This window comes from Pieris brassicae, chromosome 11 (assembly GCF_905147105.1).
Source record: "Pieris brassicae chromosome 11, ilPieBrab1.1, whole genome shotgun sequence".
Classification (NCBI taxonomy): domain Eukaryota; kingdom Metazoa; phylum Arthropoda; class Insecta; order Lepidoptera; family Pieridae; genus Pieris; species Pieris brassicae.
The window spans coordinates 12138983-12151861 of NC_059675.1; the positions used below are offsets into that span (position 1 = coordinate 12138983).

At 35.3% G+C, this 12879-nt stretch overlaps 1 protein-coding gene across 2 annotated transcripts in view; it reads left to right on the top strand.

Moving 5' to 3' along the window:
• The window catches only part of LOC123716283 (homeobox protein prospero), an 83713-nt gene extending 79031 nt beyond the window's left edge, over positions 1-4682 (top strand). For both annotated transcript variants that reach the window (XM_045671945.1, XM_045671946.1), the window contains 2 exons: positions 3887-4031; positions 4120-4682. In XM_045671945.1, coding sequence (XP_045527901.1) covers positions 3887-4031; positions 4120-4299 — 325 coding nt within the window. In that variant the 3' untranslated portion in view covers positions 4300-4682. The remainder of the gene's footprint in view (positions 1-3886; positions 4032-4119) is intronic.
• The last annotated feature ends 8197 nt before the right edge of the window (positions 4683-12879 follow it).

Sequence of the window (12879 nt, forward strand, 5' to 3'; positions counted from 1 at the left end):
CGTGAAAATGAAAGAGCACAAAAAGGCGGTTTGTTTATTCCTATAGAAAAATTAAGAAGCGCACTTGAGCCTTAATTTTTGTGGACCCGTTTTTGTGGAATTCCGGGAATTGCGTTGCTTCAAAAGTTCAAGTGCACTTTTAATTTATTCTTTATTTAAATTATGGATTATCTGTGTCACAATAATGATGGCCTGTCACGAAGATGTTGGCGTAGAAGTTCGTTATCGGTTAGCGGTTAGCCCGCATCGCCAAACGGTTAACTGTGTATATGTTAAGGCAGACATCGGTATGTCGATATGACACTATAACCCATATTCAATAATTGCTTTATTAACGTGTTTACAAACATTAGTTTATACCGTGTATTAAAGAAAAATATCAAAATTTATAATCTTTGCTTGTGTACCGCTTTACGGAAATGACATTTGTTGATCAAAAGTACAACATTTGCCATAGGAGTCTGAAGATGCCATTTGATGTGAGAACAATCTTAAAATATCTTAATATTTGTCGTTATATAAGACTCCCTAAATATGGTATATAATTGCCAATTTCTATCTAACCGAAATGGCTAGGATAAATGCAGCATTGTCGACAGATAGGGGCTGCGTATGCGCATCTGTCGACCTGTCACAATGGATCACAACGATTTCTATACAATTAATAATTCTCTCTAACTTAACCAAATATCTGAAAGATATATAGGGAAAGTTAAGTATTCCTTGCAAATTTCGCCAGTGCTTTAAACCATTTTTATTCACTATAAAAAAACTAGAAGCTTTTTATTCAAATATCTCAAATCTTATTGCGAAGTATCTGAAGCTTATAAATACTAATTCTCGCCAAACGAGTTAAAAAAGGGAAGAAAATATTAAACAACGATCTGGCCCCTCGAAGAGATTTCTTAACGACTACTTACGATGTAGAGTTGCGATAAACAGACTGGTTATTATTATTATTATTATTCCTCAAGACGCAATAATGTTGTGAAGACTCAGCTTTCGCACTTAGACGTCCATTTGGTCCGTCGTCTTGGCTAATTAGGCCGGCCTAGCTTCTTCACAGGCTTCTTGATATTCTTACTTTCTAGTTTATACTAACAAATTCTTAGTTGTCAACGTCATTAAAAAATACTAAATTCTTGGAATTTAATTTATCTATATTAGGTTTTACATTAGGTATTTATTACAGCTGACATTAATGAATTAAAAATTATATTTTATGAGGCAATAGACGTATAAATTTTTATACGTTTTATCATAAGAATTATCTTCAATTACAAAAACACGATAGTTTACTACTATTTTTTTAATCAAAGGATGTCTACGAGAATTAAACTCTATGTAAGCTTAGCGGTTCACACGGGAATCGAAGTACTTCTTGAGGGGGACTAAGAAAGTGTCGAGATTCTCTCAACAATAGACCGTTTTTTTAACACCCTTTGTGGTAAACTTGCAAACCATTTAGGTATAAGCAAAGTTACTGTTTGTCAATCTTGTTTCGTTTCACAGTTTTACGAATGCAGAAAGTATTTGTTAGGGATTGATTGAATTTAAATCGTATATTTATTATTAGTAATAACGAGTAATTAATAGATACATTAAAAGCAAACAAGGTTTTGGCAACTTACATCTCAGTTGAATATCATTATTACAACAATTAAAATTTCGTAATATAACTAACACTTACATTTCTTGGAGTGACTGTCTGAACGTCAAAAGCCTATAATATTATTGACATCCGGTACGCTTTTAACTTCCGGAACTTAACCCTAAGTAACCCATTGCAGCATCTAATGAAAGCCTCAATGAACAATGCAGGTAACTCTGCATAAAATTTTAATTTGAACTTCATTCTTATAAACAATAAAAATCTTCCAAAGAATTTCTTCGACAGTTCCGATTCCAGTGGATTTTTGAAAAAACTTCGCCTAAGAAACTCCGCAAAAAATACCAACTGCTCGCAAACAATGACATTCAAGACTGCGTCCAGGTAAACGAAAGATGTCTTGAGAAAACATTTATCTCTATCTAAATATAGACCTTAACGTTGTAGAAATTGAGCACTAAATTGCGCAAACACCTTAAAGGAACGATTGTGTTAAAGATATAAACAATTTTAGCCTTTAAAATAAACACAATAAAATATATTATTGTGCATACAGAAATTTTGTAAGATTTATTAACAATGAAACAGCTGATACAGTAACGGTTTTTAATTCATACCTCGCTATTTGAAAGTTCAAAGTCCATTCTCGCAATATTTTATAATTGTCTTAGATTTAATAATAACTTTTGCTACGAAACTGCTACGCCGCTACGTGTAGGCATTGGAAAGAAAATTATCCTACATAAGAAGTATATGTCCTATATTATTCATGAGGATACAAACATATGAACGTTTGTATGTTTGCCCCAACTATAACACCTCGACGTCCGTCGTTCCACAAGTGAGCGTTTCTCAAGGCATTTTTTGCCGCGCACCACCACTTCGACCAGACAGAAAAAGGCCAGCGTACAAATTCTTAAAAGGCCGCCAACGAACTTACACCTTCTGACAATCTCCTGCCTTCTGTCACATGCCTTTTCAATTCTTTTTCTATTAAGACCATGAGCAATCATTACTCCAGACAGCCACTCAATGGTCACACGTGTTTAAGACTTATCTAACACATAATAATTAAAACACAAACAAAATCGTTATTTAAACACGTGAAACCACTCAAGTTACTCCATACACAATCTTTATTTGTGAGCCAGTGAAGTATGAATCATTTTATAATTTGTCCCTCTAATTAAAGCATTTGAGGCTTGAATACCTAAACATCATGTCACCTCCCGCCAGTTAAAAAGACATCTAATTATTAAGACACTTCATTTACTTAGTCAATTAGTAAGGCTGGCAATATCTCGCGGAGTGCCAATTAAAAAATAATAGAAACCCCAGTGTGCGAGCGAGAAGTTCGAGCACTCTCCCTCGCGCAAGTGGCTTAGGGATGATCCGCTTCGATTGATAGCTGTTGACTATTTATTGAGTGATTTGAAGTTTCACGTGGTTCTCGCGAGTTCGCGACATATTTTTAAGGCCGTGTTATTTTTTTAATTGTCACAACGCAAACATTTTCAAAAAAAGAACCTCAAAACCGAATGCGTACCTCAAAGTGTTGCCAATTATTGGCATTCGCTATTCAAATTTTCCGGTTAATCAAATCTGACAGAGGTTTTATAGGTACTATAAGCCTCCCGTCGTTCGACGAGACGAGAAAAACTGAATTAGCCCGTTTGAATGCGAACTCGTAAGTAATTAGCCCTGCGAGACACTCGATTCGCTCTCGTAAGCGAAGCGGACCAAGATAGCGATGATACGCGACAAGCGGACTGAGCGAAAATGACTAATCAAATCCTCTCAGCCCTCCGACGGCTTTCGAGTACTTTTTATATTCTCATTGTGCTGTGAAGTATCACACTGCAGGTGAATTTATCCACGCATCATACCAATTGCTATATCCAGCCTTTTGCTTCATAAAAGCTAATCAACTTCATAGGTTATAACTAGGCATATAAATATAATAAATCAGTGGCGCTACAACCTTTTTAAGTCTGGGCCTCTGATTTATATATCTGTGTCATGATCATTGCGCCTAATAAGTAAGTAGGTGATAAGCGTGCCTGACACACGCCGTCAACTTTTTGGGTTTTCATTGTTCGAATGAATGTTAAATTGCCACATTGAAAGAACGTCCATTGGTGACCAACCGGGGATCGAACCTACGACCTCAGGGCTGAGCTCTATCGGCATATCAAGACATACGTATTATTTCCTTGTTTCTGCCTGTGATTTTCACATTTTTTCGAGCATTATTCTAACAGATTGTGTATTTTACAGAGAGTTTTACTACATTCAAATGGAGAAGTACGCACGACAGGCCATAAGCGAAGGTCTGAAGACGGCGGACGACATCCACGTTGCTGGAGACTCTGAGCTGTACAGGGTTCTCAACCTACATTACAACAGAAATAACCACATTGAAGTAAGTTTTACAATATTTCTATTAATTTTGTTTTTTCAGCGTAGTTTAATGTTTTAACGGTGCTAATATATCAATTCCTTATTTTCAGGTACCACCAAACTTCAGATACGTGGTCGAGCAGACTCTCCGGGAGTTCTTCCGCGCCATCCAAGGCGGGAAGGACGCCGAGCAGAGCTGGAAGAAATCCATCTACAAAGTTATCTCGCGACTTGACGACCCCGTGCCGGAGTACTTCAAGTCGCCAAACTTCCTTGAGCAGTTGGAGTGAGCGCGTCGCGCAACGCACACAAGTTTCGGCAACAAAATTCGAAAATAAATAATAAACATTGGACTATTGTTCGCACACCAAAATTATACGACACTCGCATTTAGGCCTTCAGATTCAAAATTATTAATAAAAGTTAAATTAAATTATTAAAATGGAATTCGTACGTTGAACGTGGACGTCGGCGGGCGGCTTGCACCGCCACGGCCTGGGCTCTCCTAGGAAATTCATTAGGTTATATGAGTAAGAAGAAATTTAAGTCACCTAGAATTTTATTTGTGCACATAATATATTTCGCTATATATAATTATTATTATATTATTATTAAGTATTATCGTAAATGGTTTTTATAGTTATGTATATCTTAAATCATTTATTGATTTATTCTTTAAGGAAGAAAACGATTTAATATATTAACTGCTTAAGTTTGAAATTTTTTGTTGTTTTCATTTCATTTCTATACCTAATCCTGGATCCTTTTGTTTTGTTTGTTTCACGTAGGCGTTCAGTTTGTTGGCACAGTTCGCGTGTCCGAAAATTGTCAACCTTTACCTCGTCATAATTATTTTAGGAATAATTAAAGTTAACCATAGACATTAGTACAATAGAGCAGGGTTATTTTTCGATCCACAGACAAAGAATTTAACATTATTTTTATACTGATAGCCGGTTATATGTTCGTGCAGAGTTTTCAATAGAATAAGGAATGCAGAATCCAAATTCTAAAACAGTAAACATCCTCTGTTATTATTCAATTACACATCCTTGGTTACATTCACACTTTTCGGCAATGTTCGGCAAATGGTTTCAGTTGGTCCTGTACTCTCGTTCTGGACATAGGTTTAAGTTTATTCGTTAGATAAAATATATTCCGAAATGCGTGCATACATCTGTGTGCTTGAGCGGCGTATACGAGTTTAGTATTGTAAGTTACTATTTCGGTTACGAATTATACAATTTCCGTTTACTCGTTCAAATGAACGCCAATTATCTCGTAATCCATATTTTATTTCCAATCGTAGGCATATTTAGAGTTTAAAACTGGAAATCTGAATCAGCTCGTATCCGCCGCCGGCGAATGATACACGGCGTTTATCTCTCCACACCCAAACCCACACAGGCACAATAGATGAAGGCAAACCAAATAACAATCCAAACAAAACTCAACACCATAACAATTCAATTACAAAGTCACAAAAACGCACCAGGGCCAGCTCGTCCGATCCGAAGTGCCTTCAATGATGATTTTTTTTTAAAGAAAATAAATTATAACAAAAGGCCCTCAATAGAACTTCCCGCCCAACCAAAGGCGCCGTGTTTCATTCGTGCACTCGAAAGCGCGCAACCGTTCGCCATATCGAACAAGCAGTATACATACACACTTACTATTATACTATAGAAGAATAATTAGTTTGATTCGTAGGTATATGTAGCACGAGGAGTTCGCTACTTGCTCCCGAGTTAGCTACAGGCACACAAATCGGAACACAGATCGAAATCTCAAATAGCTCGGCCGCAAGTTCGAACAAATTGTAATTGATGTATTTGTTATAACGTGTAGAAGCCAGCCGCCTTCCCCGCAAAGTGGCGTCACCTTTAGTTCACATCCTTAGTTTCACAGGACGGAAGATGTTCGATAATTTAGCTTCTTAAACTAGATATAAAACGGTAAGACAGTTGTACAAAGTTATATAGCGACACGTGTATATACTACGGTAATTTTAATACAGATGAAATACAATTGAAACTATCTTAGCGTTAATGATATTTTAAGGTGCAATAGGAAACGGATATATTGTGAATTCATTTGCGGAATTGTATGACGTACACATCTTGAGTTTCCGGTACGAAGCCGCGCAGGGCGGGCGGATGGCCGTAGCTAAGCAACTATAAGCATTTTTCATTTAATACACTTTGTTATCGTTTCATTTGTAATCATTTTACTATTACGATAATTATAAGAGAACATCAGTTTAGGATGGACCAGGCGTCGACTGGTGTTAGTGAAGTGGTCAGGTTAGGTGAGAAGGAATCTCAGATACAGTATTACAGCCTCCCCTATTCGATCCCTACTAGTTTTTAGTTCAAAATTAGTCCCGACACCCGTGTCTCCACCCCCAGTCCCCGAGCAATAGCCCAGATTCATTTTCTGCGACACACATTGGTACGTTGGCAAGTTGATACGCAGTCGCCGCAGGGCTTATTCACGAATGAGCAACGTTTCATGTTACGTTTAAATTGTTTTCTGTTAACGTTATTCGTTCTTTTATCCAGAGCCTAATGGTAGAGTTGGGCAGGTGAGCCAACCAATTGAATTACGGAACGAGCAGACGCTCGAGCGGCCCCGTTCAGCTCTACAATGAGACTGTCTATCTATTTACTTCCATGTATAGCAAGTAATGAATCCGTTACCCGATCTCTCCATAGTTTCTTCATAATTATATAAAATAGAATTGTAAATGCAGGCTACACAACACATATTACAATAGAAATGTATTGATTTCCCATCAACAGTTTTCAACCGACATGCCGTTATTTGCAGATACTTGGAGTCTCGTTTTTCTTTATACTTCTGGTAAGGCGAAAACAATTATGACGACATATTATGTATTGATAATTTGTTCTTTCCGGATTTTATACTTGAGTGATTCACTGTGCAGCCGCTAAAAGACCACAATGGATATTATGAGCCGATTCGTGTATTAATAAATTATTTATTAGATATTGGTTGACAATTTTTCTAAATTATTGTAAAGATTCAACATTGAAACATCGAAGTATTTAAGTCCACAGTGATCAAGGGGCTATCCCACAGAAAAGTACAAAATTCGGTGTTTATTGTGAAACTCATGTTTGTAACTATAATATGTATTGTAGATTTATAATAATTGTCTTTTGGCAACACTCATTGATTCCAAATTTTGTATCTAGACGTAGTTTACTTAAGTTTCATAATATATTGTATTTATCTAATGTTTTTGCTTGACAGTTTTAATATTTTGAAATCCGTCTACTAAATGTTTGGATCTATCGTGGTGAAATTATATGAAAAAAATTATTTTCAAAATTAATTATAAAAAACGAAAATACACTATGAATGTATTCAGTTTCACGTTTTGGTATTATGGTTCCTAAATTTTCGAAATTGTAATAAACTATTATGTAGCATTTCATTTTTGGATAATAGAAAACATTTAGATGTACCAACTAGTTGTATGAACTTTTCTATAATATGAGAAAATCAATAAGGGAAATGCTGAAAATTAGGTAGTTATTAACTAGGTATCATTCGTTTGTAATGTCGTTAAAATTATCAAAGAAATTGAGCACGGATGTACTATTAGAATGTCATGAAACAAATACTGCCGATGCTTTTAAATTATTATTAGGTAAGAATCAGGACGCGGTACTTGACTTTGAGAACATGTCAAATCCAGCGTTCGCTATTTTGTATGTCATAATGTAAATGATAATTTCAATATCCTTGTGGTCTTCATTCGTAACAGCGATACACGTTCAGTCTTCTTGTATTCGTATAAATGTATATTGTGTTGTTAATATATTTTGGTAATGCAGTCCATTGCTGCGACTCTGTTCTCGTATGATATACCTACTTATATTTTGTAAATTATAGCGAGCGGGCGCGGTTCCCGGTGATAAAAATTAGTATCAAAATTAAGAAAAAAAAACAAAATTAAATTAGTAACGGCTCGCGGTTTTGCGAGTTCACGTGCGACAATTATGTTTCGGCGTCTACGTGTTCGCCGCAATACTGAGCGTTACAAAGAAAATTGAAATTTGACTAGTGTTTAGGCGTTTGTTTCGAATCCTCGCATTTCGGCTAAGTAATAAGGGCCCGCGTTCGCTCGTCTCGATATATTTAGTACAAATTTCATGATGTTAAGGTTACGAGGCTCAAAGCTTTTTCTTTCGGGGCGGCTTCGCTGCCGCCGCGCCACCGCGTCGATGAGTCGTGTATAAAATTTTATTCAAAAGAGTATTTTTGTATTGATATTTCTAAAGTTGGTGTAAAAATCAAAATTTCATAAATTATAGCGATTACAAGAATGGGACATTTAGATAAATTTAGAAATGTCATGCGTTTTTTGTATTTAATTTTAAGCATAGTATCGGATATTAAACGTTTAGGATCATTAACCACTTGTAAATAAAAAGTTGACCGGCGCGGTAGTGCTGCGGCAGTGAGGCCTACCGTTTTATAGATAAAAAAAATATATAAATGACTAAAAGATGTTTATATGGTTCTGGATGTAAAAAGTTAAATTTAAAGGCATTTAAGGTGAAAGTGGAAATAAAAATTGTAAACGAATCCTTGGTATTTGTCTATGAATGGCTGCAAGCGGGTCACTATTGTAATCTGTGGGCCTCAGACAAATCATAATATACTTATATCACAAAAACTAACCTAACCTAACCTAACGCATTTATTATAACGGTTCTTAATACTACAACATTCTTATAGTAATATAATACACATTGTCATAATGCTTAGATTTTACGAGCGTGTGTCCGTGAATGTTTCGGAGTTAACCACGGTTTGGTGTATTTAGACAAGGTGGAGATTTGTGACCGAAATCTTTTTATCAAAATTAATCCGACCGTCGCAGGTCGGAGTGTTGACCGTTTACGTAAATGGTAAACAATTGGCGGTTCTAAATTGTGTTAAAATTAAATCGAAATTGATTGATTGTAATGACAATTGTGAAATAAGTTGTATTAGTATGAAAATGTCAGCGTGGAGACTTGTTGATACCACTGAGGGATGTTTCTTCGTGATTAAAACGAGTAATAAAGCTAAGCTTTTATTTGATAATTTGTTTTATTGCACACCCAGTACTTCATTTATATCCTGTAGCTTGGACAATTTAATATTTCACAAATGAATTCTTAAAACCAATTCGGCGTTACAATGTTGATATTATTACAGCATTTGGACCGTATACATACAAATATTTCCTCTTTAAAAGCTTAGAACTAGCGTAATAATAGATTGATCAAAAAATTACGTTTGGAAGCTTTCTTCCCTTCAGTCTATTTTATTAAATTAAACCAATATTGATAGAATGGACTTGTGATAAAGCACTTCATCAAAAATAAAAATTATTATAACACATTACACAAATAAGAACAGCTAAACACTGCTGGGCAGCTTTTGCTGCGACCTTCAATCAGTCCTGATTCATATATATTTTTTTTTAATATCGTTTTTTTTTGAATATAACCGATTTCAAAATCGATTGAAAATATTATTTAACAGTATTGATTGCCTTCGTATTTGGAATATAATGAAATGTTAATTTAAACTTCTCCTTTTTAGAAGTCGTCTAAAAGAATATCTACATGGTTGATAGTGTATCAGAAGTAAAAAGCATGTTAAAAACTGTGTCTTGGGTCTAAAAAGAAGTCGAGCCAGATAGAGAGCGAGCAGCCGACGCCACCCTGTACCTTCCAATATCGGATATATTGGAACTAGAGTATCCGTAATCCTTGATCCGTAATTAAGACCTTGGAATTTTGCTATGCAAAAATAACTATGAAGTCAGGACCTGCATCGCTATTTGGAGTTACAGAATACAAGCACATTTCTCTTTTCCAGTTATGTTACATATGTTTAAAATACTGTTAAATTTCACAAGGACTTAGCAAGAGCCTTTATCTGAATTAAATTTATTTATCGACAGTGTGATATGTTTTAAGGGATTTTATTAAAAAATAATGTAGTAAACAGTGAAATTTAGTACTGAATATTACGGAATTGAAGCCGAATATTTTACAACTAAAACTGGATTACAACACAACAGGTCTTTTTAAAGTTTCCAAGTGTAGATGTGAGTTTCTGGGGATTCGATTTGAGATTAACAGGAGCTACACTACCATATATCAGAATGCAACACATTTTTGACTAATAGGAATCAAACGATGTTGAGTCTCTGAGGGTACGATTTAGAAGATTTGTGCTAAGTCTGACTACCGTAAGTAAAAACGGTAATGAATTTTGACATAGAGGTGTCATTTAATCATTCAATCATAGACACTATAATCACTCACACAATCAACACATAATGGCTGTCCTTGAAACTTCCACAGGTGGGTGTACCCTCAACAAAAACAACATTACATTACCTATAATATCAGATTGCAAACTATTTCCGGATTTAGAAGACTGGAGCAATCGAGGCAACAAAGGAGTGAAAATTTATTTTCCAAATAAAATAGAAAAAAAATGTTGTTTATAATTTATTTTGTGGTGGTTGCCCTCGTCTTAATACGGCTGCTGAATTATTACAAAGGTATTGTAAGTAAATGTAAATGTGCATCAGTTAAATGTTAACGCCTAATAGAAAAAACATAGCAAATACGCTAGAAGCAATCAACTCATGTTTGTGTATCTTTTTGATCAGGCACAATTTTTTTTTTATATATTATTATGATAAGATTTTGAAGGTCATTATAGCTTATTAGCGAAAAGCGCTGGACATTTTTTAAATATATAAACAGCCTATGTTCCCCAGCGAGAATGCATTGTAATAGTAAAAGAATATTTAAAATGGAGCAATTTCAAATATTCCTTACAAAGATAACAAATACAGCTTCTAGGAAACTTTTTTTAAAGTAAACCAAATTTACGTTTTCCATATAATCGTATTTGACTTTTAATAAATAGTGTTCCTGTGACGCTACAACTTTGCCTGGTCCTCAAATTTCTGTATATCTTTTTTTTTCTTAAAATCAGCACTTTGTTGCATAGCCATGATTTGCTTTAAGGTAGTAAGGTGCTGGCTGCCTTGCACTAGGCCGACAATGCTCTAAACTACTAACGGTTTAATGTGTGATATATTTTTACTTCATTAGAAAACCTACTATTAATTCATTGTTTAAAGCCAAACTGTCTTCCAAAAAGTTGGGTGTTTTGGGTAGGGCTAAGCAGTATTTCACTGAGGTACAACGTATGCAGCTCTACAAGGCTCAAATACTACCTCATATGGAATACTGCTAACATGTGGGGCTGTAGCTCCCAAATACCAGCTCTTTCTTTTGACCAAATTCAGCGAATTGTCAATCTCCAATGTCTTACTGATCGGCTTGATTCTCTACGCAGAGACATTGAGTCTCTTTGCATTTTCTATAAAGTGTACTACGGTGAGTGTTCTGAAGAATTGTTTGGGGTGCTCCCTCCTGCCTCGTTTCATCACCGTACGAGCCGTATGAATTCTAAATTTCACCAACATCACCTTGATGGCTGGAAAACTTCCAAGGCATTTTCTTTTACGAACTAGGGAAGTGTGGAATCGACTCCCTGAGAGATACGACCTCCAACTGTTCAACATTCGAGCGTACTCCACCCTCAGAGGCCGGTGACGCACCCACTAAAAATGGGTATCTATGGGCTGCGATGACTGACCTTTTTGGGCGTTCCGTAGACTCGTTTGCCCCTATTATATTTAAAAAAACAGATATATGCACGACATCTTATTATTTTCTTTATTCAGAACATGACTAATACTTCATAATAAGAAATGTACGTATTAAAAATCTATAACTAACAAAATAAATAAAATAATATATACATAAATTTATTTTCTGTACGTAGTACATATGCCCTAGTAATAAATGCTAATTCCTCTTGTTCACGGTTAACACCTCTAAAGTATTCCTAGGGGGTTTTAAAATTGCATAGATATCAACACTTATACAGCTTATTCCATACTAATCAAATTTGCCTCGGGAGTGATTAAATTGTTAGTGGTACGATACGACATCGGATCGTTTCATAGACAAATTTTAAGTTTTTTTTTTATATACGGCTCACTTGTCTTTAAACAAATGAGTTCTCATTGGGTTCAATTCTTGGCCGAAAAAAACAAACGTTGTTAAAATATTTATTTACTTAAAATTACCGTTTCGACGCCATTATAGTCTGTATAATATAAGATGTCTGACAAAATCTGTTCACATTATAATCACCACTCTAGTACTAAAGGCAATGTTTTTGAAAACATTAACTGTTCACTCTCAAAAACCCAAAATAACACACTCTATATCGTCACTCAGAATTGTCTGACATTGAGAACATCGGAAAAAGAAAAGAGGAAGACAGGGCAAGAGGTGGGCAGACGATAATAATGAGAATATGAGACACAACTTGGACAAGAAGAGGTAACATTACAAAAGAATGGAAGCAGCTGGAAGAGGCCTATGTAACACAGGACACGCTGATCACCGAAACTGGCACTACTGATGTATAAGATTAAGTTAGGTTATGTAACTAAAACAATGATTATATAGCTATTACACTGTGTGTCAGCAATAAAGGCTTTACAACAATAAAGGTAATAAAGGCACGATGTTATAATAATAACTGTAAACGCGTTTTTACACGTTTACTTTGAAATTTCAAAATTAACGTTTTGCTTAGCAAATAAAATCGGATCGCATGTGCGAAAGGCACTCAATTCTTTTAGGCATCGCAAGTCCTAATCAAGCCACTTGATATACAAGATGAAAACATAGGCAATAATTGCACCCTAATCGTAAAAGGCCAAAGCAGCGAAATTATAAATA